Here is a 26,337-nt window from a genome sequence, read left to right as displayed (position 1 = left end):
ACACATTTTCCTACTTTGATAAATGTGTATGTGTCACCCTGTCAACAGTATGATTCGAAATTACCCAAATTTATCTTGCTAACGAGTTTTTCCGCAGGCATCACCAAACCAAGAGTCTGTAAAAAGGATAGGCATCATTTTTATCATGGCATCCTCGAGTCAGTCGGCAGAAGAGGTTCAGAATGCTAAACTTTGGTCCAAATCAGCTCATAGTCCAGTACCCCCGCAAAATGATGTTTCCAAGGCACATGCTAGCTTACTACCTTCATTGGATCTGAATAAAATTGAGGTCAGAATGAACAGCCTCGAGGGTCTGTCTAATGGTTGGAGGTCGCTTCCCGATCAGGTCAAGGCACGATTTGAGGGGAAGTACGGGAGGATTGCGACCTTAATGCGAGTCAAGGTCCAAATCCCGGCATTAAAGGCCATGCTGTCGGTTTGGAGTCCTAAGTACGGGGTATTCTCTTTCAATGATATTGATACAGTTCCCACTATGGAAGAATATCAGGCATTACTAGGGATTCCTTATTCATCGCAGAATCGGATCTACCTACACCTAGAGCATAGGCAGACCTGGAAACGATTGGCACATATGTTGGGTACTTCCCCAAAAGAAGTAAAGTCAAAAGAAACTGTCAAAGGAAACACGCATGGTTGGTATTGGACACATCTCAAGAAGTGGTTAGATCAATACCTCCAAGAGAAACAGTGGGATCGAGCTTCAGCGGCACTCGCATTGGGAATCTATGGCCTGATTTTGTTCCCGGGACCATTGGGAATCATAACCTGCAGCACGGTGGAAATATTCTGGGCAGTAGAAAGGCAAGAGGTCAATCCGATACCGGCAATTCTTGCGGGGACCTTATTAACCCTTACCTACTACAGACAACAGGGCAAAGGGTCTATTAAGTGTTGTTCTCAATTGTTATACCTCTGGATTATCAGTCACATATGTCCTGTGGAGACAAAGGGATTGACTTGGTACCTTGACCAGCCTCCCATCGAGAAGATGACCCGGTTAGTAATCAGTCCGAAGAATGAACAAAGAAGTATGGAACGGATTTTGAGTTTCAATAGCCATGATTATCGTTGAGGAAAGCGTGGACGCCGTGCCAATCCGCTTTGATCAAGACGGAGGTAATCATCGGTATCCCTAATCGGAGTAATCGGATACACAAGTTACACTCCGGCATTGGTAATGAGGCAGTTTGGCTCAACACAGTCCAGAATCAACATTGAAGAATACCACCAAGGTCATTTCTACCATGAGCTCAAGGAAGAGGAAGGGTTGAAAATGGCTCGCAGATCTTGGGAAAACATCTCTCTGATGGAAAGGTCGCCTAAAGGTCCAAGTGCCACACGCGATTATCTTAAATGGAAGGCTGACAAGGACCGAGAACGCTCAACTACAGACCAAGACGACCTCGCCAAACGTCCTATTAGAAGAAGGCGATAATCGTCGGTTGACTCACTACAAAAGGCAAATACCAAAACTCACAACTGCAAGAATAAATAAAACAGTTGGAGGACCAACGCGTAACCTTAAAAGAAAGGTGAGAAGACTCAGGGAAGAGGCAAGGGCTGAAAAGATGGGGTTCGAAGAGCAAGAGGTACGGTGGGAAAAGGAAAAAGACTCTCTCCAAGCTGTGGTAAAAGAAGTAGAAGTACAGAATAGTAAGCTTCAGGAAAAAATGAAATACCAAGAAATACTCGTTGAAGAGTATAAACAAGAAAACAAAAAGAAGAAGCTCGAATTGAAAGAACAGGCACTACTCATCAACGATATCTTGAAAGAGTGTGCTAAGGAAAGGAAAGAGAAAGAAAGACAAGCTGCTCTCTATCAAGAACTGAAAGAGAATGTTGACCAGCTGGAGAGAACGATAGCACAGGGAAAACAAGAACTATTACCTGAGTCCGAATATGCTCTGAAAGCATTCGACCCTGCCAAGAAAGAAGAAAGGTTATATGAGTATCTCAGAAAATGTCATCTCATTATAAAGAATCTCCCAGAGCCTAGGCCGATGTAAAGAATACGGTGTATAAATTATTCAGTTAATGAAATGATTTTTGGACCATTGTTTAGTAAATTTGTGGATGAATAATGACTCCCGTAGGAACTCCCTCGCTAGGGTTATGTGAAAAATTGAATGCGCTATATGGACAGGTATCATAAATGCGCATTCAATCCAGTCATTCACAGTCAGACTATCGAACGATGCCATGATAAAGTTGATGCAATCATCCTTTCGCAGATTTCATTCTGGCTCCCAAATGCCACTGTATCCTTCGTCCGGACCAGGATTTTTAGTTTTTTTTACAAAATTCGAAATTCATTAAAAATCTTTTTACTCCTTACAGGAAATCAACATTGCTTCAAACAAGGCAAGTCTGACCAAGCACACGGTTCAACCCAAGCGAGTGTACTTAATCAGATCTCGAACAAAGAAGATAATGGAAGATCAGGAACAAGTATAGAACCTATAAGGACAGGTTTTCGAACTGAAGGATCAGGTCTCAGAACTTATGAGACTAATGAAGGAAATGTCCCAGAATAAACCCACAGCAGAGCCTAGCCTACCACTACCTCCTCCACCACCTCCAACAAATGATCCACACCAAGCTTCAACTTCTTTTACCTTTCAGTCACCTATTCCGGACCCGATAATCACTGTCAATCCGGCTACCATGAATAATGACCTACCTTACTCTCATTACCCAACCATTTCAAACACCGACCCATACCCTTTAATTCTAATCCCTCCAGTTCACTCCACTCCTCATCTCCCAACTGGGGGAGCATTTCACGCAGTGGGAGGAGAAAATAAGACGAGAGAAAATGAGAAACTATTTACTCTAGAAGAGAGATTGAGAGCGATCGAAGGACTGAATATGTGTGGTTCAGTCGATGTGGCATCGCTTAGATTGGTTCCTGATGTGGTGGTGCCGCCCAAGTTCAAGGTCCCTGATTTCGACAAGTACACTGGGAATTCAAACCCTCGCATTCACTTGGCCACCTATATCGCCAAGATGTCCGCCCTGACAGATGATGACAGACTGCTAGTCCACTTCTTTCATGAGAGCCTCTCGGGCACTCGAGGTGGTGCATTGGGCTTGACAGAGCAAATCGCGCTCTGGAAAGATTTGGCGATGCTTTCTGAAACAAAGATAAGTTTAATTGCGATGTGGCCCCCACAAGGAGGGACCTCGAACACAGTGCGAAAGACAGGAAAGCTTCAAGGAGTATGCCCAGAGATGGAGAGAAAAGGGCAGAGTACACCCCTGGATCGACAATGAGCTATGCTTTCTGTTCATCGAGACTTTGAAAGCTCCTTACTTCAACTTGATGATTGGAAACACTTCCAACAGCTTCTCAGACATCATTCAGGTTGGTGAGAGAATTGAAGCTAATTTAAGAATGGGACGACTGCAGGAGTTGGCTGAGAACCCTGCAAAGAAGACTGCCAATTTTGGCAAGAAAAAGGAGGGTGATGTGCATTCCCTCACCCGGCAGAATAATTACTCCCCACTTCCCCAAAATAACTACCGGCCATATCCTTCCCCTCATGGCCAAACCATCGCAAACATTCCGCCTCCGAATTATCCACACCAGCGCCCACAATATCCCCCACCTACAATTTACCAACCTAGACCACCTCCTCCTCCTGCTCAACCGAGACCACCACAAAACAATCCAAGACCCCCAAGAAACCCTGATCCACCTCTTCCCCTCCCGCACAGTGAAATATATCGATACCTTATCGGTATAAACCAGATAGTACCAGTTCCCCTAGACCCAATTCAGCCTCCATATCCAAGGTGGTATGATGCCACTGCCCGTTGTGAGTATCATGGAGGGGCACAAGGGCATTCAACTGATAACTGCGGAGCACTCAGGGGGAGAGTGCACGCTTTAATTCGGAACGGATGGCTGAAAATTGAGGGAAATGGTTCCCTCCCCAATGTTACCTGAAACCCGTTGCCCAACCATAATGCGGGCAATGGTGTAAATATGATAGAGCCTGATGGAGAAAGGCCGACACCGAAGGTAGGCAAGCTGATTCCTCACTTTGAGGAAATTTTTGCCGTAGCCATGAAGGAAGGCTACCTTTGCCCTCAAGTATCAGGGTCAGTAAAGGATACGGGATGTCCTTACCATGGAGGGGCAGCTGATCATAAGCTGCGGGACTGTGAGGGATTCAAGCAAGAGGTTCAGAACTTGTTATTCCTCAAAGCTCTGAGATGCCAAACAAGGTCGAAGACGGAAGGGGGAGTGAACACAACTAGATACAGCCAGAATGCTTCTACCCCTAAACCCAGAATCACCTTCTCACCCCCAGTAGCCTCACCGCCAGTAACGGTTATCCGAACTCCGCCTCAGCTCCCTGTCACCAGTACTCACGCTGTCCCTTGGAACTATAATTTCCAAGCTTTCACTCAAGGAGCGTCAAGCAGTACATCGGCTCCTAGCCTTGCTTCACCCTCGGCACCTCCTAAACCATGCTTCACTCCTCATGAGCATTTTAAAATGACTTATGCCGGACCTACCACCAGTGCTACTCCCCAGGTTAATCTTCAGCCCGTTGCTGCCACAAAATCCTCCTCGCTTGAGCAAGAAGTCGAGTTCATAACTCGAAGTGGGAGGTGTTACGGGAACGAAGAGAAAGAAAAGAGAAAAGGGAAAGTAAAGATGGGAGAGTCACTGAAGAATACTGAAGAGGAGGTCGAGAAGATAGAGGAAGTAGAGCCTACCGGACATAAAGAAGAGGAGGAGCTGCTGCTCCAAATAATGAAATAGAGTGAGTATGATGTGGTGGAGCAGTTGAGAAAGACACCTGCCCGAATTTCACTGTTATCGCTGATCCTGAGCTCAGAAGTGCACCGATAAGCCTTGCAGAGAATCCTGGATCAGGCCTTTGTAAACCCCGACATCACTCCGGGGCAGTTTGAGAAGATAGTGGGACAAATCTAGGCATCCAGTTTTGTTACTTTCTCGGAAGACGAGATAGACCCAGCGGGTTTAAGACACACTAAAGCTCTGCATGTAACAGTGAAATGTAAGGGTTGTATAGTAGCCAAGGTACTTATTGATAACGGATCAGCTCTCAATGTACTCCCTAGTGCTACCTTGGCTAGGTTGCCAGTTGACCAATCAGATATACATCAAAGTGCTATGGTGGTAAGAGCCTTTGACGGTACCAGAAGAGAAGTGTTGGGAGATATTGATTTACCACTCCAAATTGGCGCATGCACCTTCAACGTCACATTCCAAGTGATGAATATTGAGCCGGCCTACACTATGTTGCTGGGGAGGCCTTAGATCTATTCTGCGAACGCCGCTCCCTCAACTCGGCACCAAAAGATAAAATACATTATGAATGGCAAAATCATCACTGTAAGAGGAGAAGAAGCCATTTTGGTCACCAAGCCACAATCACTCCCTTATGTGGAAGCGACCGAGGAGTCATTGGAAAGTTCTTTCCAGGCCCTCGAATTACAAGAAATCGGAAATGAGGGGGCTATGGCTATGGTGGCCAAAGTGATGTCAAGGAATGGATATCAAGAGGGCAAAGGCTTGGGCACCGCATTGCAAGGAATCGTTGAACCCATACCGGCTATCCAAAAGATAGGCCGCTGTGGTTTGGGTTATGAGGAAGATGCCCTTATGGATGGGCGATTCTGGATGAGGAAAATGCTTCGGGGTCAGAGATTTGACCAGAAAATGGGAAAAGGAAAGGTAGTCCCGAGAATCACGGAGATCTTCACTAAACCGGTCGTTGAAAATCCGGCAGATGTGGAAGAATCACCTGATGAACCATCCATTGATGTCATCCACCTGGATTCCTTGTATGAGGCTCTGGTCTCGCCAATAGCTAAGGGGTAAGAGCTGGACAACTGGACAGCAGAGGACATCCCTGTACTCAATTTCTAGTAAAGTACCTTTGGTTATCTACACTTGATCATTTTGTCCATGGTGGCAAGTGTAATACTGTAAATGGACCTTTTTCTTATGGCATAAATATTAATATTTTAATAGCGCATTTTAACTCTGATTCTCTCTTTCTTTCCTTTTGAATTCTATTCTTATAATATGTTCTATTTTCATTCAGGACCATTCGTCAATTAACACCTAATAATTCAATAGACTCAGAAATTCCTCTGGTTAATTTTGAAATCCCCATAACTGCCATTACTTCAAGTGAATCTGAGGAAGATCTTACAGAAGAAAGAGGTGAAAAGGATGAACCTTCCCTAGTGCCTTGTGGAGACAAAACACGCACCATAAACTTAGGCATTGAAGAAGTAAAAAGGGAACTTAAGGTAGTGGAGAGTGAAGAATTGGGAGATATGATCAGTTTGCTTAGAGAATTCCTGGACGTATTTTCCTGGAGCTATGATGATATGGTTGGTTTGGACCCCCAGATAGTGACGCACAAAATTCCCCTAATTCCAGGAACGATCCCGGTGAAGCAGAAACTAAGAAGAATGAATCCTGACACACTGCTCAAAGTTAGGGATGAGGTCAAGAAACAGTATGACGCTGGGTTCCTGGAAGTAGTCAAATATCCCCAATGGATAGCTAACGTTGTCCCGGTAATGAAGAAGGACGGGAGAGTTAGGGTGTGCGTCGATTACAGGGATCTCAATAAAGCAAGCTTGAAAGATGATTTCCCTCTCCCCCACATTGATGTGTTAGTAGACAATGCTACGGGATTAGGTAGGTGTTCGTGTATTGATGGGGCATCAGGGTACAATCAAATCCCAATGGATGGGGAAGACAAAGAGAAGACAGCTTTTATCACTCAATGGGGAGTATTTTGCTATCGGGTCATGCCTTTCGGATTAAAGAATGCCGGGGCTACCTATCAACGCGCTATGGTCACATTATTCCACGATATGATGCATAAAGAAGTGGAGGTGTACGTGGATGATATGATCATCAAATCTAGGGGAGAAGAGAGCCACGTGCAGGTGATGAGGAAGATATTTGAGAGACTCAGGAAATATCAGTTGAAATTGAACCCTGCCAAATGCATATTCGGAGCTAGGTCAGGGAAATTGTTGGGATTCATAGTAAGCAAGAAGGGAATAGAGGTAGATCTAGACAAGGTTCGAGTTATTCAAGAGATGCCATCCCCAAGAACAGAAAGGGAGGTGCGCAGTTTCCTGAGAAAATTGAACTACATATCAAGGTTTATTTCCAATCTCACTGCCAAGGCCGAGCCTATTTTCAGACTACTCCGGAAGAACAATTCCACCCAATGGGATTCAGTTTGCCAAGAGGCTTTCAAGACAATCAAGCAGTATCTGTCAAGCCCACCAGTATTGGTTCCACCCGTGGCGGGGAGGCCTCTGATCCTGTATATGGCGGTCCAACAAAGCTCAATGGGATGTGTTTTGGGACAACATGATGATACCGGCCGAAAGGAGAGGGCTATTTATTACCTGAGCAAAAAGTTCAATGATTGTGAGTCAAGGTACTCTTTCTTAGAAAAGACTTGCTGCGCGTTAGCTTGGACAGCAAATCGCCTCAAACACTACATGTTGAATCACAAGACATGGCTCATCTCCAGGATGGATCCTATCAAATATGTATTCGAAAGCCCATTTGTGCCAGGAAGGATAGCCAAATGGCAGGTCATACTCTCCCAATATGACATAGTCTATATGACCCGGAAGGCGGTGAAAGGTAGCGTGATCGCTGACCTCCTAGCAGAAAATCCTATCCAGGATTATGAAGCTCTGGATTTTGAGTTCCCTGATGAGCATATTAATGAAGTAGACTGCGAAGAAGAGGGGCCAGCCGATGTATGGGAAATGTATTTCGACGGAGCTGTCAATTTGTCCGGTAATGGAATTGGAGCTGTATTGATATCCCCGGATGGAAAACACTTTCCGATAGCTGTCAAGTTGAGATTTGACTGCACCAACAACGTCTCGGAATACGAAGCTTGTGTGATGGGTCTACAGGCTGCCATCGAAATGAAAATCAAGAAGTTGGAGGTATATGGAGACTCAGCCCTGATTATTTATCAAGTCAAAGGAGAATGGCAAACCAAGGATCCGAAGCTAATCCCATATCAGAAGTACTTACTGGAGCTGATTAAGAAATTTGAAGAAATCTCTTTCACTCACCTTAGTAGAGACAAGAATCAATTTGCTAATGCCTTAGCTACTCTAGCTGTTAAGGCTCAAATGAAAGAAGGGCAGACAACTCAAGTATTGAAGATTAAGGCAAGAAGTGAACCAGCATACTGCTTCATGATCGAGGAAGAGCCCGATGGTAAGCCTTGGTATCATGACATCCTGGTCTACTGCAGAACCAGAGAATTCCCTTCAGGGGCAAACAGAAACGAAAGAAGGATGATTCGGAGATTAGCACTGGGATACTTCCCCAGTGGAGAAGTCCTATACAAGAGGAGTTCCAACGGTGAATTGTTGAGGTGTGTGGATGCAAAGGAGGCAAAGAAAATCATTTTCGAGACTCATGAGGGAAATTGTGCAACCCATGCCAACGGGCATATGATGGCTAAGCAAATCATGCGACGTGGATATTTCTGGACTATGATGGAAAAGGATTGCATTGAATACTTTCGAAAGTGCCATAAGTGTCAGATTTATGCGGATCCGATAAATGTTCCACCTCACAAGTTGTTCAACCTCGTCTCACCATGGCCTTTCGCTATGTGGGGCATCGATGTTATTGGTCCCATCAACCCTAAGGCATCCAATGGGCACAGATTTATCCTAATAGCCATCGACTATTTCTCCAAATGGGTTGAAGCCACGTCATACGCCCATATTACACAGAACACATTTCTCAAATTCCTCAGAAACAATATCATCTGCCAGCATGGTCTCCCCAATGAAATCGTCACTGACAACGCCAAGAATCTGAATGGTCCAAAGATTCAAAAATTGTGTGATCAATATAAAATCCGACATCTCAATTCCTCCCCATACCGTCCCCAGATGAATGGAGCGGTGGAAGCCGCAAATAAAAATCTCAATAGGATAATCCGGAAAATGACGGTCACATACAGGGATTGGCATGATATGCTTCCCTACGCTCTTCACGCATACCGGACTTCTGTAAGAACCTCAACCGGGGCAACCCCATACTCACTGGTTTACAGGATGGAAGCAGTATTACCTATTCAAGTTGAAATTCCTTCCCTAAGGATTCTGAAGGAATCAGGGATTGATGAATCAGAATGGATCCAGTCAAGGTTGGATCAGTTAAACTTGCTGGATGAGAAAAGGTTAACAGCGGCATGTCATGGGCAATTATACCAGAGGAGAATGGCTAGGGCATTTGACAAAAGCGTTCGCCCACGCGAATTCCAACCCGGGGACCTAGTTCTGAAGAAAGTGCTGCCGAATCAAAACGATCCCCGGGGCAAATGGTCACCAACCTACGAGGGACCCTATGTGGTTAAAAAAGCATTTTCTGGAGGAGCCTTGATCTTGACCCACATGGACGGTGAAGAATTTCCAAGACCTGTGAATGCTGACACCGTCAAGAGATACTATGCCTAAAAAAAAAAAAAAAAAGAGGTAGGAGTGAAAACCTGAAAGGGCGCTCCTAGCAAAATGTGTGAAAGAAGGCGAAAACCCCGAAGGGGCGCTTTCTGTAAAATGAGTGAAGGATGAAAACCCGAAAGGGCGTCCTGAAAAGAGCGCGAAAAAAAGAAGAGGGGCTAGGGGTGAAAACCTGAAAGGGCGTCCCAAGAACCAAAATGGAGAAATAAAGAATGGGGCATGAAACCGAGGATGGAGAGGAAACCGTCACGGCATGAGGCTTCAGAAAACTTGAAATAATGGCAGTTAAGGGATTTCAAAACACCACAAGGAATATGTGAGATCTATCCTTGTACCCTTTTCCTTTGAAACTCTATCTTTGTTTTTATTAAAGCTATAATAAAGTCATACTTCGTTCCCTATGTTTTTATCTTCCCTTTATACTCACTCTTTAACATTATCTTTTTGCAATCTCGTTATTTAATGCGCTATTGATCAGTTAAAATTTTTGCCATAAGATTAAGATTTGACAATTGATAACCTCACGTACTTTACTATGAGATTTGCAGGGAATGACCTGGAAAAAAAAAAAAAAAAAAGAAAAAGAGGTAGGAGTGAAAACCCGAAAGGGCGCTCCTAGCAAAATGTGTGAAAGAAGGCGAAAACCCCGAAGGGGCGCTTTCTGTAAAATGAGTGAAGGATGAAAACCCGAAAGGGCATCCTTAAAAGAGCGAGCAAAAAAAAAAAAAAAAAACTAGAGGTGAAAACCCAGAAGGGCGCTTCTAGTCATATAGACAAAGGGGAAGTGAAAACCCGCAAGGGCGCTTTTCGGGAGAAAGTCAAAAAACAGAAATGGGGCATTTGAAGAAATGAGGTCATAGGTCAAGTCTTGCAACTCGTCCTCCATTCATCATTGGCCTTCGGGATTCTGTTAAGTACACTTCATTGGGGAAGAACTTCTTGTGTCTGGATTAGGATTGCTTTGTAAGTGCAATTTAATTTCCTGTTATCAACCTCTGATTCCTTGATCTAAGTTGATTTTAATTTCCAGCAATTTACATTTCCTGTTATCAACCTCTGGTTCCTTGATCTAAGTTGATTTTAATTTCCAGCAATTTACATTTCCTGTTATCAACCTCTGGTTCCTTGATCTAAGTTGATTTTAATTTCCAGCGATTTACATTTCCTGTTATCAACATCTGGTTCCTTGATCTAAGTTGATTTTAATTTCCAACAATTTACATTTCCTGTTATCAACCTCTGGTTCCTTGATCTAAGTTGATTCTAATTTCCAGCGATTTACATTTCCTGTTATCAACCTCTGGTTCCTTGATCTAAGTTGATTTTAATTTATCAACCTCTGGTTCTTTAATCTAAGTTGATTTTAATTTCCAGCGATTTACATTTCCTGTTATCAACCTCTGGTTCCTTGATCTAAGTTGATTTTAATTTCCAGCAATTTACATTTCCTGTTATCAACCTCTGGTTCCTTGATCTAAGTTGATCTTAATTTCCTGCATTTAAATTTCCCGTTATCAACCTCTGGTTCCTTGATCTAAGTTGATTTTAATTTCCAGCAATTTACATTTCCTGTTATCAACCTCTGGTTCCTTGATCTAAGTTGATTTTAATTTCCAGCAATTTACATTTCCCGTTATCAACCTCTGGTTCCTTGATCTAAGTTGATTTTAATTTCCAGCAATTTACATTTCCCGTTATCAACCTCTGGTTCCTTGATCTAAGTTGATTTTAATTTCCAGCAATTTAAATTTCCTGTTATCAACCTCTGGTTCCTTGATCTAAGTTGATTTTAATTTCCAGCAATTTACATTTCCTGTTATCAACCTCTGGTTCCTTGATCTAAGTTGATTTTAATTTCATGAAATTTAAATTTCCTGTTATCAACCTCTGGTTCCTTGATCTAAGTTGATTTTAATTTCCAGCAATTTACATTTCCTGTTATCAACCTCTGGTTCCTTGATCTAAGTTGATTTTAATTTCCAGCAATTTACATTTCCTGTTATCAACCTCTGGTTCCTTGATCTAAGTTGATTTTAATTTCCTACAATTTACATTTCACTTTATCAACCTAAGGTTCGTTGATATAAGTTAAATTTAATTTCCAACAATTTACATTTCCTGTTATCAACATCTGGTTCCTTGATCTAAGTTGATTTTAATTTCATGAAATTTAAATTTCCTGTTATCAACCTCTGGTTCCTTGATCTAAGTTGATTTTAATTTCCAGCAATTTACATTTCCTATTATCAACCTCTGGTTCCTTGATCTAAGTTGATTTTAATTTCCAGCAATTTACATTTCCTGTTATCAACCTCTGGTTCCTTGATCTAAGTTGATTTTAATTTCATGAAATTTAAATTTCCTGTTATCAACCTCTGGTTCCTTGATCCAAGTTGATTTTAATTTAACTTCTGTTGCCAATTTCTAGGTCACTAACTTAGGTGTGCTTTAGTTCCCTAACTTCGAACACCTAATCGTCCAAAATATGAGTCTGAATCTTTACATAATTCCTACACGGGAAAATTTTTCCCTTTAATAGAAATTATGTAAAGAGGGGCAGTTGTCGACACCATATTTTGGCCGATCCCCAGAATCAATAAACTTTGAAACCGATCCCCAGAATCAATAAACTTCGAAACCGATCCTCAGCACTAAGTCTCTCCTTGCCATTTAACCACATTTCTGATCTCTCTTCACAGAGAATTGAATCAATGCTAAGCCCTCGTATCAGTTAAAGCCTTACCGGTCTATTAAGTCACTTACCGATCTCTCAAACCCATTGTCGAATCTCCTGACCAGTCAAGTATATTCCTGATCTCTTTTCACAAAAGAAATTGAACTGACACTAGATCTTTGTTACCAGTTTTATTGCCGATCTCCCTTTCAAAAGTTTAAGAACAATCAAAGGTTCCGTTCCGGTTTAATGATGATTCCGATCTTAAATGTTCAAGCCAAATTTCCAATTTTAATCAAGTCCCGTTTAGTGTTGGTTCTCTACCGATCTCATGCACATTGTGTTTTTCGATCTCTCACACTTAGGTTAATAATCACTTTCAGTTATTTCAACATACTCAGACAATCAAGTGTTTAATAATTTAGAAATTTTCCGATCACAACCATTCATCGAACAAAAGAGGCATTCCATTTCATTTCATTTCAAAAATTTGTACAAGTTATTCAGCTGGAGGATCACCCCCAGCCTGATCTACATTTTGTTCGTCTCCCCTCTCACCCTCAGCCTCCTCCTCACTCTCCTCACCTTCACCCTCGGGAGCCAGGTTGGCCATCCAAGAGAAGTCCTCCTCAGGGTAACGCTTCTTGAGCTCAGCCAGGAGATCTCTGTGGGCATTCACATAAGCACCGGCCACTCCTGTCACCATCTCTTCTTCTTTTGCCTTAAGCTCCTTAGTAAGTTGAGCGATGTGAGCAGCTTCGTTGGCCCGGAGTGCCTGAACTTCTCCAAGAGCATGATCCCGTTCAGCCAGAACATGACCTTGTTCGGCCAGCTTGTCCTCATAGTACTTCATCCGCCCCTCAATTTCACATATGTAATCCTGAGCGGATGAGAGTTGGGATCGGAGGGAAGCCACTTCCTGACTCTTCTTCTCAACCTCCTTACCCAGGCGGTGAGCTTTTTCCCGGACGATGTGCTGATTCACCAAGCACTCTACGTTCAGACTCATGGATCGGGTCAGGATGTCGTCAAGGTTGTCCGGAGACAGCCTGTCCCGATCCTCCCGCAGGCAGATGGAAGACCCCAAGACTTTGGCAAAACCCGGGTTCTCCCGAACAGTCCGGTTCTTCTCCAGGGAAGTGACCAACACTTGAGCGCCACGAGAAAGGGGCCTCACAGAAGGTTGAGAAGGACCCCCTTCTGTGCTTGGAGCAACTGGAGGAGGTGGAGGCGGCTCTTCTCGATGAGGAGGAGATCGGACAGCTTCTACGATCGGCGGTCCCGAAGGTTGAGGAGGGCCTTCTTGTATTTCCCCGGGCTCATGCCTGGGTGTCTGCATTTCCTCGGCTCGCTTCATCTCCCGTACTTTCTGGGAGATCTCCCTCTTTCACTTCCAGTTCTCCTTGGAGGCTTCGTCTCTTGTCATACCTGCACAAAGAAGAGGTCAGTGAGATCGCTAAGGTCCTGAGATCTGAGATGTAGAAAATATCGATGCCGAGGTCAGAGAGCTGAAGCTCGCGATCTTGGCCGGTGATCAACTCCATTGTCCAGTGATGAAGTTCGGCAGTCATTGCATCCAGGCAAGAGAACTTCTCCCTGCTCGCCTGTTCTTTCATCTCCATCACCATCAGGCCTTCCTCCCTATTCAATACGAGACGCTTCTGAATTAAGGGGCCTTGGTGTAGCGACTCTGAGGAAACCCTCAAAGCCGTTCGGAATTTTGCTTCTTAAAATGAAGAAGCGGTTCTTCCAATTTTTCAGGGAAGAAGGCAGGTCGGTGAAAAGCCCGCGATGTGGCTTCGCCTGGAAGAACCAGTACTCGTCGTCCTTTCGACGGGTTAATCTATGCAGTTCGGCGAACACTTTAGGCGTAGGACGGAATCCTTTAGCTCGGCAGAGGCCTCGGAAGGCTACTAATATCCGCCACGAGTTCGGATGAACTTGGGCGATGCACACTTGGAAAAATTTTAGAACTTCTTTGAAGAAGTCATTGAGAGGGAACCGCAGCCCGGCTTTTAATTGTTCCTCGTAAACCATGATCATATCGTTCTCTTCAAAGAAGTGATCGGCTCGGTGATCGCCGTGACACCGGATGAGTTCATATGAATCGGGCCGGATGTTGTACTCCTAGCTGAACAATTGCAGGTCGGTTTCTTGCAAGATTGACGGCAGCTCGTCCATAGGAAGGTTCTCTCTCCCTGAAGAAGGCGCGTGCCTTGATGATGATGCTTGCCACAGTGGGCAGAGACCCTAGGAGGTTCAGGTCGCACACTTGGCCCAACCACCTCTACTTCATCCGATGACCATGAAACGTAAACGGAAAGGGGGCTTGCCGCTCTCTGACCTTCGGCGCCGCTCATTTTCAAAGGAAGTAAAGAATTTAAAGTAAAAGAAGGATCAAAACCCTTACCGGAGCTTGATCGGTGTCGGAAGAGCTTGAAAAATCGAGAGAATTTTGAAGTCGCTCGAGTCTTTGAAAAGGACGTAAGAGAGCAACTGGCTAACCCCCACCCCTATTTATACTCGTCCGAGCATTTAATGCTCACGATGTTCCAGGTGGTGCATCGAATAGCGGGACTCGCCAGCTGTTCTGACACGTCTCACGAATATTCCCAAGATTCCATGAAGAGATCGGTTAATTATAGAGCGGCAGATCAAGGTGTTTTGAATTACGGATCGGATAAGTGTCATTCAAATGAAGAATCAGATCGGATAATCACATAAGAAATCAAAAAATAATTAATGCAATAATAATAAGATGATAATCGACAAAATAAAATCTTTATTTCCAAAAGATCGGATTACATCATTTGGGCGATCTCAAGAGATCAGATTACATTTTCAAAAGTCAGATTACATCATTTGGGCGATCTCAAGATCGGATTACATTAAAGATCTGATTACATCAAAAGGCCGATCTCTAAAGATCAGTGGAACATCCTATCTAAAGGGCCTATGTCAAAGCCTAGATTGTGACTGATCCAAAGGGTGTCATCGACCAGAACCGAGCCGCTGTCGGAACACCCAATGTGGAGGAAAGCCGCTGTCGGAACACCCAATGTGGTGAGAAGCCGAATAAACTTGGAAGAGCAACCGCCAAGGGTCGGCGGAACATTAGCAGTTTTCTCGGCCGAAATCGGCTCGCCGATTATACCGGTCGAACGACTCGAGATCGGCACGATCGAGGTCCGCGATCCAGATCGGTTAATTGGTCCAGTTCTCTCACCATCATCAGATAAGGTTATCACGATTATTCGATCACTGGGATCGTAAATTTTCGATCGGGGAATAAAGCGGTCCATCGGAAAGGGATCAACAGCCACAATCATGGCCAGAACTACTGCCGGAGCAGCTAGAACAGGAAAGTAAGAAGGAAGAGAGGAAAATCGAATAAGGAAAGTCTCTTCTGTCAGGGGTATATATAGGGGAAAATCGGGCATTTATTGCTAAGCAGAAAACGAAGCGGACACTTCGGGAATCGAGGGGAATTAATGCTTGGACCGGACCGGGCCTGATTAAGGGAAGGATTGGAATAATAGAGATCGGAAGATGGGAGACCGGTATGAAAGATCGAAAAAGGAGCGTGTTAAGAAGATCGAGAAAGAGGAGAGATCGGAAGGCAAAGAGAATAAGACAAATCCCAATAGCGTGCGCGAATCGAGCCGAGGTAGTTAAAGCGTTGACGAGATCTCCACCGCACGCTGAGAATCGCCGCACAATCTGGCGAGTGCGAGTATGTCATGACAGTCACATGCGTCTCAATCGCCACCGTTGATCCCACTTGTAAGGACGAGCCAGGAGCCCTTGGATCGAAGAGGAAGACGACAAGGCCAGCGCCTTTCATTCCCAGTCCTTGGATCGCCCAGGTCAGCAAAGTTTGGAACCGTCAGATGAGAAGAGGAAAAGGACAAATATTCTGGAGAGGATCTCATCCGTTTATTTTAATTCTCTTTAATTCTCAAGCATCCGATCATGTCCTTTGAAATCTTGACCCTCCATCTCCCTCAAGATAGATCCTGACCCTTCGCGGGAAGCACTCGGTCCTTATAAATACCTGCATAAAAAACTGTTCAGGGGGGGGGGGGGAGAAAAAAAAAGAAGGTTGTTACTATAGCGGAAGAACTCTGAAATTTAATTCAGATCGTTACTCTGCTTTCATAAGAAGAACTTTTGGAACCAGTTTTCTGAAGTGTCTTCTTAAAAAGATTTTGAACACCGAAACTCTCCATTTTCGGCTCGTTCATTATCCCGTAACGCTCACATTTTCATTTCCTGGTTATCTTCATTTTCTCTTCCATCGTCCATGCTCAATCTCATTTAAACTCGGGTACAATTCTGACTCAATCGCATTTAGAGAAGCACTCTTTGTTCCAAGGCGAACCTTAGCCTCCCGGCTATCAACTCGCAATCTTATTGCTATTTGTGATCTCGTAGTTATTTCAATAGATTTGGCTCCTTACAGGTAAGTGCTCATATTGCCGTTTTTATTAAGTGTTTGTTTTTATTTTACGCATTTCCATTGTTCTTTTTATGTATGTAATTTTCTCCAAGTTCATATTGTGCTAAAAAACCCAAAAAATGTTATTCCCGAGTTTACTTCTTTAGTGATCAGTCCATTCTTTTCGTTAATCTTTGTTATTCCTAAATGCAAGTCTTCTAGTCCCTAGTAGCGCATAAGTGGTTGGATAAAACATAGGTAATCAGATTTTAAGGGTCTCTTTAAAAAGAGGGTCTAAATAACACGTCAGGGAAATAGCAAAATTGAATTACTAGGCTGACGTAGAAGGCGATCCGGCATAATGCCATAAGGCGGAATAAAAATCAAATCTCAGATAAGTAAAATGGAACAGATAGGATACTGGTAAGGCGACCACATGGGAGGTCGGTAAAATTCAGTCCGGCATCCCTTATTTAGTCACAAAGTACCAATGAGTTAAAATAAGTCTTATTACGACCCTTGGCATCTTTGAATACTAGAACTCTTAAACTTAGACTCTTATGATATATAGCTGTGATCAAATTTCGAAGAGATCGGAAGAGTCTTTATCCGAGTCCCATTAAAATAAAAGAGATCGGAGGAGAGTTCTTATCCGGTTCTCAAACTAAAATTTTTAATAAATATTTAAAAGGAGATCGGAGGAGAGTTCTTATCCGGTTCTCAAACTAAAAATTTTAATAAATATTTAAAAGAGATCGGAGGAGAGTTCTTATCCGATTCTCAACCCAAAATTTTAATTAAAAGAGATCGGAGGAGAGTTCTTATCCGATTCTCAATCCAAAATTTTAAAAGTGATCGGAGAAGAGTTCTTATTCGATCCAAAATTCGAATCTTAATCTAAAAGAGATCGGAGGAGAGTTCTTATCCGATTCTCAAATTGAATTTTAACCAAATAGCCCCTTCAAACAAAATTAACATACAACAGTAACTCACTAAGGTTGTCTCATTTACTTATGTATCTGGGTAATTCGAATTTAGTGAAAAATCAAATATTCCTTTTTGTTAAAAGGATTAACATTTCCATTCAAGCCCTCCTAACTAATTTATAAAGAATGCAAAGTTAAATCTACTTACCCTTATTAAGGGACGAGGTGGGGTGCCTAACACCTTCCCCACCCGTTTGCGGACCCCGAACTTAGAATCTCTGTTTTGAAGTGGTTTTATTTCAATTTATCTTCACAAATGGTTTTCTTTAGTTTCCCTCAAAATTAAAGTGGCGACTCCTCATTCTTTTCCACTTCGGTGAGTGTTCGTTTAGGCGACCGCAAAACTCCTTGCAACAATCAAAATAAGACTAGCAAGAGGTTCATGCTACTAGAATCCAAGGTCTTTCAAGAAACATGGAAGAAACATAGAAGAAACTCAAGCTTCAGCAATGGAGTTCCCTCCCTAATGCTCACACTAAAACTAGAAAAATGAAGGCTGCCCCATACAATCTGAATATCCTGGGTTATATATAGTATCTCTAAAACCCTAAAAGTGTGCCAAAACCCTAAAAGTGTGCCAACATGGCTAAAAAGACAAAAATACAAGGCTCCTTAATCAGACGGGGCGTCTCCCTAGGGGGGGGGGGACCATTTGGGGCCACTTGCTTTATGGCAGCCCTTTATGTAGTGGGAACCATAAGGGGGCAGCAACACTTTAGGTGGTAGCAGTCATTTTTTAATGTAGTGGGGACCAATAAAAGGTGTCAGCACATGGCAAATCCAAATAAGCATAAGAAGCTCCTCCAATCCACTTGGCCGAATGGTCTTGTGCCAAGTCATGTTGATGTGGCAAAGTCACGCTGATGTGGCGCCACTTATCAAGTCTCCCATGCCAACTTGTGTGAGAACGATCCACCTAGATTCTAACAATATGCAAGAAAGTCCAACATGGCAATTTTGATCCCCTTGTGCTCACAATGCTCCAACACCAATGCTTGCAGCTCTCTAGCTCTGGCTCTAGTGATGGGTCCTCTAAATAATGGCATAGGCATTGGTGCTTCTTCATCAAAGTGTTTTGGAAAATCTTCATATCCTCCATCAAGCTTAACATCATTGAGCAGAAGCACATTTAATTGGCGCATATTTGCAAATGCCTCTGTTTTGATCACATCTGATGAGGTAGACAAAGTTTTTGAGATACAATTCATGATCAGTTATCTTCACAACCAAGCATTGATTCCTCCACAGAATTTTCATAAATATGATTTCCATAATTTGAAATTGGTCTGACATGTTTCTCTTCTCTTAACATGTGCATGTCAAGAATGAGGCCCTTAATTGTCTGGGTACCCTGCATCAAGCCAAGAAACACACACAAAAAGAATTACAGGTAATTGCCTGGGTAACCTAACCAAGAGGCATACACAAAAAGAGTTACAGGTGAAGCATGTAAAAACAAAAAAAAAAATGTGCATGACAAGTTTAACTCACTGTTTTTTCTGTCAACACTCTAAACGCCTCTTTATGATTCCATATTCTACTAGGATTCCCCGGTTCATCAGGAGATTCTTGGAGAACGACTGCTATACCCATGTTTCTAACCAATTGATGCATCGTAAGCTTGTTACTTTCATTGATTTCAATGAGACATCTATCCATGAGACTTTGAACTCCCGAATTTGTTTTGAAGCCACAGCCATCTAAAATTTTAAGTACAACATCTTTATCCCACCCAATAAAGAAAAAAATAATGTGAAGAAATATTTCTTTATGACGATCATTTTGCAGAGAATCATAGCTTTTTCTAAGAACCTTCTGAATTTGACTACCAGGAATTTCTTGCAGTTCTTCAATTTCACTTTTCCATTCATCTGTACTTCTGCAACCGAGAAAGGAGCCTAAAACACAAAGAGCTAATGGAAGACCATCACAAAACCTCAATACACATTCACAGTGCTCGTTGAAATTTTCAGGATGATCTTCTTGTCCAAAGGCATGCAAGGCGAAGAGCTTACGTGACTCATTAGCATTCAATGGCTCAATGTGAAGTTTCCAACGACCTTTAGTTAACAAACTCTTAAATTGAGTTGTTATGATGATTTTACTTCTCGAGGACAGCCACTCTTGCTCACCGATAATGGATTTGAATTGTTCCGGATTATCCACATTATCAAGAACAATAAGAACTTTCCTGCAACACATAGCATTCTTGATCTTCATAACTCCCTCATCTACATTATATATCTTTACTGATTTCCCCTTGTGCATATCTGAAAGAAGTTGTTCTTGTAAGCTATTCACACCTTTTGGCTGTTCTGATGTTTCAGCAACGTCCGCAAGAAAGCAGCTCCTTTCAAACTTGTCATAGTTCTGGTTATAAACAGTCTTTGCAATGGTGGTCTTTCCAACCCCACCAATCCCGTAAAGTACCAATATCTTAACATTTATCGACTCATCTTGCAACCACTGATTAATCTGGCCTACGTCAAGTCAAAACATCCACAATCCACAAAATTGAAATTATTTTAAAAAGGTTTAGCATTTCAGGTTCTTAGTTTTCAGTTCATCCTCTTACTATCATTTTGCAATGATTTTAGTCATATTCAGAATTGCTAAATTTATTAGTGTCACTTTGCACTAAGTTCCTTTTCCTAGTCTCTAGTCCTAAATGCCAATGATTAGCTTCAATTCTTCATACACCACCCTCTTGCAAATAAAAATAATAATAATAAAGTCATTCAATCTACAAAGTAAAAATTTCTCCCCATTTCCCATTTCTACAGAAAGCAATGACACTACAAAACTATACTGAATATTCAAATCATATTGCCCCCAATAACAATTTGATCTAATCAATGCCTAATTCATTTCAGAACCCTATCATCAATTCCAACTAAGTGGGAAGCCACATGCTAAAGCTTGCGATCCAATTTATTTCCAACAAGCTTGACAACATTTTGAATGAATAATGCCTCGTACCTAAAAGCCAAAGTCATGGTTAAAACTAAATTTAAATAAATAAACTAAAGTGCCCATATATTTCTTATAAATACATCCACTCTTGCTTTTTTCTTTCCCTCTCTCTCCTCCCTCTCTTTCCTACCTTTCTCTCTTTCTCTCTCCTATCATTATGCACTCAGATAATAAAACTTTTATGCTGTTAAATAGAACTTTCATATATATTATTAATTGATTAATATATTTATTAATTATTATAAATTTATGAAATATAATATATTTTTTTTTAAAAAAAATAACAATTATTTTATTTTATTATTGAAGATAATCTATGAAATAAGAATAAATAAATTTCTATAGTGAATAAGAATAAATTAATTTTAATTATAAAATATACTAAATATAAATTATATGAAATTCAGAATTCTGTATTGTAAGTTTTGTATTGATTTGAACCAAACACAAAGGAGTTGAGAAAATTACTGGTCTTTTAAAACCTCCCCGCCTAGATCTGCAACTTCTTTGAGAGCTGCCCTCCATCTCTCCACCTTGTCTATCTCCACCTTTAATTGCTCTTCATGTCTAACAACTGCTTCCGTGAAGCTTCCTGTCTGCCACCTGACCGCATGTGGATGGACATGGTAGAAAATTGCCAAAATATGCATAACACCAGATTTCCTAACCTCATTGATCTTCAAAAGCTCATTAAGGCGCCATCTTGAAGAGGCATAGTCTGGGGAAAACACTATTACTGCTACTTTTGATTGTTGTATTGCTTTCTTGAGTTCTTGCTCAATGTTTTCTCCTCTCTCTATTTCATCATCGTCTCTGAAGGTGTGAATCCCAGCTTGAGTCAGAGCTACATAGAGATGATCTGCAAAAGGCTTGAGAACGTCTTTGCCTCTACAGCTCAAGATGGTTTTGCCTCTAAAGCTCGAGAACTCATCATCAGAACAAGAAGATGAAGTTGCTACAGCTTTTGAAGCAGACATTATAGTGAAAACTTCCAAGCCAAATAGATGAGTAAGGAGATCCAAAGCAAGGAACAGACGATATGAGCCACCAAATTTCTGAACACAAAACCATATGAAGAAAAAAGAGAACTTGTTCATGAGACTGCGAGTCTTCAGCCTCCCATAGAGCATATCATTCAAGTTAACCAAGAAAACCAAGAGCAGAACTACCAGATCAATGAAAATGGGAGGAAAATTCTGGGAAGTTTCACTCTAGAAAAGCCACTTGACTTGACCACTAATATTAGTGTGAAAATATATAGTAGGAAAAACTATTATTGAAAGACCACATGATTAACGGCCGAAACATTAAAAACATATATATATATATATATATATATATATATATATATATATATATATATAAATCTTTCTAAGATTTTTCCGATTTAGTTAATTAAAACGCTTTAGTTTTATCACTTTAATTCTTAAATTTTATATTAATCTTAATTTTAATAATTAGTTTAATTAAATAATTTAATTAATAAACATAATATAATTATTTTCCTATATTATTACTATTAGCTAATTTTTTTAATTTTTTTTATTAATTTTAATAATTATTTTCAAATTCATAAAATAGTATTTTACTAAATTAAATAAAATTTTATTTTTAACTAATTTCGATTAATCTTTATATATGAACTTATTTTAAGAATACATATTGTTTTAAAAATTACTAATTTTTCATGTCATTATATTCGTTATACATGTTCGTGATTTAATTTTTTTAAATAAAATTTTATTATTTTTTATATATAATATAATATTATCATAATATTATAAATATTATATTTAATTATTTAAATTAAAATATTATTTTTATTTTCATTTTAATTAATCAATTTAAGAATTATTATTTTTATTTGATTATATTTTTAGGAAAGTTATGTATTGTATTATTAATATATAATATTAATTTAATAATAAACTTAAATGTAAGATAATAATAACTTTTAAAAATATAAATGGATAAAAATATTTAAAAATTAAAATAAATTAATAATAAATGTAAATTAGCTCATTAAATTAATTTGGTTAAAACTCTATTATTTTAATTTTTTAAAAGTTTGATTTACATATATTTTATTTTAATTTTTTATAATTTAAAATAATATTAACTTTTATAATAAGGTTGCATAATTAGATTAATGTGAAAGATAATTATTTATAAAATTAAAAATAGAATAATTTTTAAAATGTATTTTGGTTTAAAATGTATTTTGGTTAGTTTGGGCATTATCATTATAAAATTTTCATTTTTATTATATTGATGTTTAAAAATTTTATATTATCATATCGTTTAATATAAATAATTTTAAAATATATTTAACATATTAATTATTTAATATATTTAATAAATATTTTTATTTTTTTAAATTATAAATTATGTTATATATGTTATAAATACATCATTGAGTAAAATATAAATATAAATTTAATTATACATTTTAAATTATTTCATATTAATCATATAAGAATACTCTTCTTTTCCTTTTTTATCTTCCTCTCATTTTTGTTATTTTTAAAAATCTAAAATATAACAATTTAAAATTAAATTAAGATAAGCATAACTTCTCACATAAATATATGCAAAAATATAATTAGACTTTCTTACAATATCATAGTTAAAATTAAAAATTTAGTTAAGATTAATTAATAAATTAAAAATTAAAAAATATGATAATTCATATAAGGATATTAACAAATTATAATTAATCTACAATTAAATGAAGCAAACTTAATAAAATTAAAATCTTATATAATAACATTTAAAATGCACTTTTTTTTATGTAAAAATGATATTGATAATCCCAAATATTTTTCTATGCATCAATATTAAATATATAAAAAAAAATCAATCTATTTTAACCTCTATTAAATATAGCAACGGATTGGATATTTGCAAATACTCAATTTGGCAGAACTGAAATAGGATGGATTTAGATAGAGCATAATTGAATTCAAGATGAGTTCAGTTTAAAAAGATTAAATTGACAAAATTAAAATGTTTGCCTATATTTGAAAAATTATGTTTCGATTTCTTTTTAATCATTTAGCCATTAAATAATAATATAAAATTTATTTAAATAGATAAAAATTTGAAATAAATGAGTATCTAAATTTTATATTATGATTTTTTATTATATTTTAATTAAAAAAATTCATTTTTGTTTTAAATGATTAATTATCCAAATAGAGTCTATATAATTTTTATGAATACTATTTATTTTAAATTTTAAATAAATTTATAAATTACAATATTTTATTAACATAAAAAATTTTATTTAAAAATTGAATAATTAATAAAAAATTTCAGAGCACTTTTCTAATTTTATTCAAAATTTTAATTATTTTTATTCTGTTTATAGTTTTATTCTATTTACCTAAATTAGTCAAAACTCAAATGCAATTATAATAATTTCATTAAAGTTTTCCATAAAAGATATTTTTTAATTTATTATACTGAAAAATAATTTTAGAATATAAAAATATTTATTTTTTATTTTTAATAAAAATAAAATAAATGAAAATTTGTTTATATATAAAAATAAATTGTAAATTTTGTTAAATTTATATTTTTATCAATATCAATAATTTTTTAAAAAAATATAAATTTGTGACTGAAAAGTAATTCTTCTACTTGAATTGAATTTAAAATTTAAAATTTTAATTTTAATATTTAGTTAATATATATAATTAAAATATATTTATTCAAAAATTAAAATAAAATTTAACATTATAAATTTTAAATATTTAAAACAATTAAAAAATAAATTAGTAAAAGTAGGATTATTATATTAAAATATCCTTAACTTTATATTATTTATGATATTATTAAATTTGACAAAAAATAATAAAAAATAAATAAAAGTATTGTAAAAAATTACAATAAAAGAAAAAAAAAAACCAATAGCATCATATAAACCCTAATACTATTTTATATATTGACAACTAAAAATTTTATAATATAATAAATTATACATTTATTTTCATATAATAAATTATTTATTAAGATTATATTAATATATAAATTCATTATAATTAGGCTTACATACTCGTTGATCTTCTGTAATTTGTTAAATAATAGATCTATTATTAGGAATACCACAATAAAATATTATAGAGAAATAAAATATATTAAAAATAAATTGAATTGGGCTTTTTATAACACATTGAACTAAAATAACATAATACATACAAAATTATGAATATTGATTAAAACCCAACATTTTAATTTTTTTAAGACTACGAATTAAAAAAATTAAACAAAATAAATATAAATCAACTAATATATATATATATATATATCATAAAAAAATATTATTGTGGAGTTAGCGTTATATATTACTTAATTAGATGAATATTTTTGTTATTATATTTACTAATTTTTGTAACTTTATTTTTTTTAGCATTAAAAATAAGATGTGAATGGTTTATAAAAATTAATATTTTAAAATCCAAACTATTTATATCCATAAAAATCATAATTAAAAAAAATTAATTTTATAAATTGAATTACATTGATGTGAACTTATTTTATGATTTTAATACAATTATCGACAATTAACTAAAATTGTATTAAATTATGTCAAGTAAAAAAGTCAAAATTGATTCTATTTATGAATTTTTCTTTTTTTGGATACTTTATATAGTTTAATATAATTATATGTTTATATATAATTAAATACATATTGTGTTATATTTTGTTAATTTGATGCATATATATATATATATATATATATATATATATATAATCAATAACTCTTACATATAAAATAATTAATAACTTTTTTAGTTTCATTTATTTGCAATTTAATAATTTATTCTATTTGTATGTTAAATTATTATTATTATTATTATTATATAAAATTTTTCATTTATTATTTTCTATAAATTAATATATTAATGTTTATTGTTCATTAATACGAATAAAATTATTATAAAAGATTTCAATTTTAAACTTTTTTTGTTGTAAACAATTAAATGTTATTATTTAAAAAATTTAATGAAATATCTAAATTATTTTTTAAAAAATTACATATCAAAATTTAACTAAATTTTTTTAATAATTATTTATAAAATATATAAATGTATTAATTATAATTAAATATCATTATTAATAATTTTATAATATTTATTTAATAGTGTACTGGTTTAACCCCTATTAAACTTTAAACCTTTATCTATCTATCTTCACCTATTTTATGACCGGTTCAAGTCCGAAAACCTTGATATTTACATTTCTTCACTTTTTAAATATATATATTAATATTTTACTTTAATACTAAAACATTATATTAAAATACATTTTAATCAAGAAACATAATTTTTTTAGTATCAAATTTTCAATTAAAAATTATAAAATATATTTTACATTATAAATATATTTTATATAATAAATTAAAATATTTAGATATAATTTAAATTTAAATTAATAGACTATGTTGTTAATCAAATAAAATTTTAGAAATTACATTATAATTTACTATTAACTTTCACTATATACTAATTACATTATATAGTATTTATCATTATTAGTGATTTTATCATTAACAGAAACAAGAACTCATAATTTTGCTAAATGCTTATGATAAATTAATTACAATTAGTTATCAATGACCAACTATCAATTATTAATAACAATTGTAACTATCAATTATCTACCCCATACAACAGTTAAATCAATTATCAATTACATTGTTTAAGTCATATATAAAAGTAAAA

General features: G+C 37.2%; 2 protein-coding genes across 2 annotated transcripts; both read right to left on the bottom strand.

Annotated features, from left to right (window-relative positions):
- Positions 1-18,001: 18,001 nt before the first annotated feature.
- LOC131175551 (disease resistance protein RUN1-like) lies at positions 18,002-21,037 on the bottom strand. Its single transcript, XM_058140161.1, has 2 exons — positions 19,130-21,037; positions 18,002-18,989 (listed from the first exon to the last, which is right to left on the bottom strand). The coding sequence occupies exons 1-2, from the start codon at positions 19,904-19,906 to the stop codon at positions 18,849-18,851; spliced, it is 918 nt and encodes a 305-aa protein (XP_057996144.1). The 5' UTR covers positions 19,907-21,037; the 3' UTR covers positions 18,002-18,848.
- A 38-nt stretch (positions 21,038-21,075) lies between these two features.
- Positions 21,076-21,741, bottom strand: LOC131175312 (TMV resistance protein N-like). Its single transcript, XM_058139039.1, has one exon. It carries the CDS (start codon positions 21,739-21,741, stop codon positions 21,076-21,078), a length of 666 nt encoding a protein of 221 aa, XP_057995022.1.
- Positions 21,742-26,337: the final 4,596 nt, after the last annotated feature.

This window comes from Hevea brasiliensis, chromosome 17 (assembly GCF_030052815.1).
Source record: "Hevea brasiliensis isolate MT/VB/25A 57/8 chromosome 17, ASM3005281v1, whole genome shotgun sequence".
Taxonomy (NCBI): domain Eukaryota; kingdom Viridiplantae; phylum Streptophyta; class Magnoliopsida; order Malpighiales; family Euphorbiaceae; genus Hevea; species Hevea brasiliensis.
This window is presented reverse-complemented; position numbering and strand designations above follow the sequence as displayed.

Coding starts and splice junctions, on each gene's coding strand:
- LOC131175551 (XM_058140161.1), bottom strand. CDS start 19,906: ATGCACAAGGGGAAATCAGTAAAGATATATAATGTAGATGAGGGAGTT. Junction 18,990..19,129: donor GAGTGTTGACAGAAAAAACA/GTGAGTTAAACT, acceptor GGCTTGATGCAG/GGTACCCAGACAATTAAGGG.
- LOC131175312 (XM_058139039.1), bottom strand. CDS start 21,741: ATGCTCTATGGGAGGCTGAAGACTCGCAGTCTCATGAACAAGTTCTCT.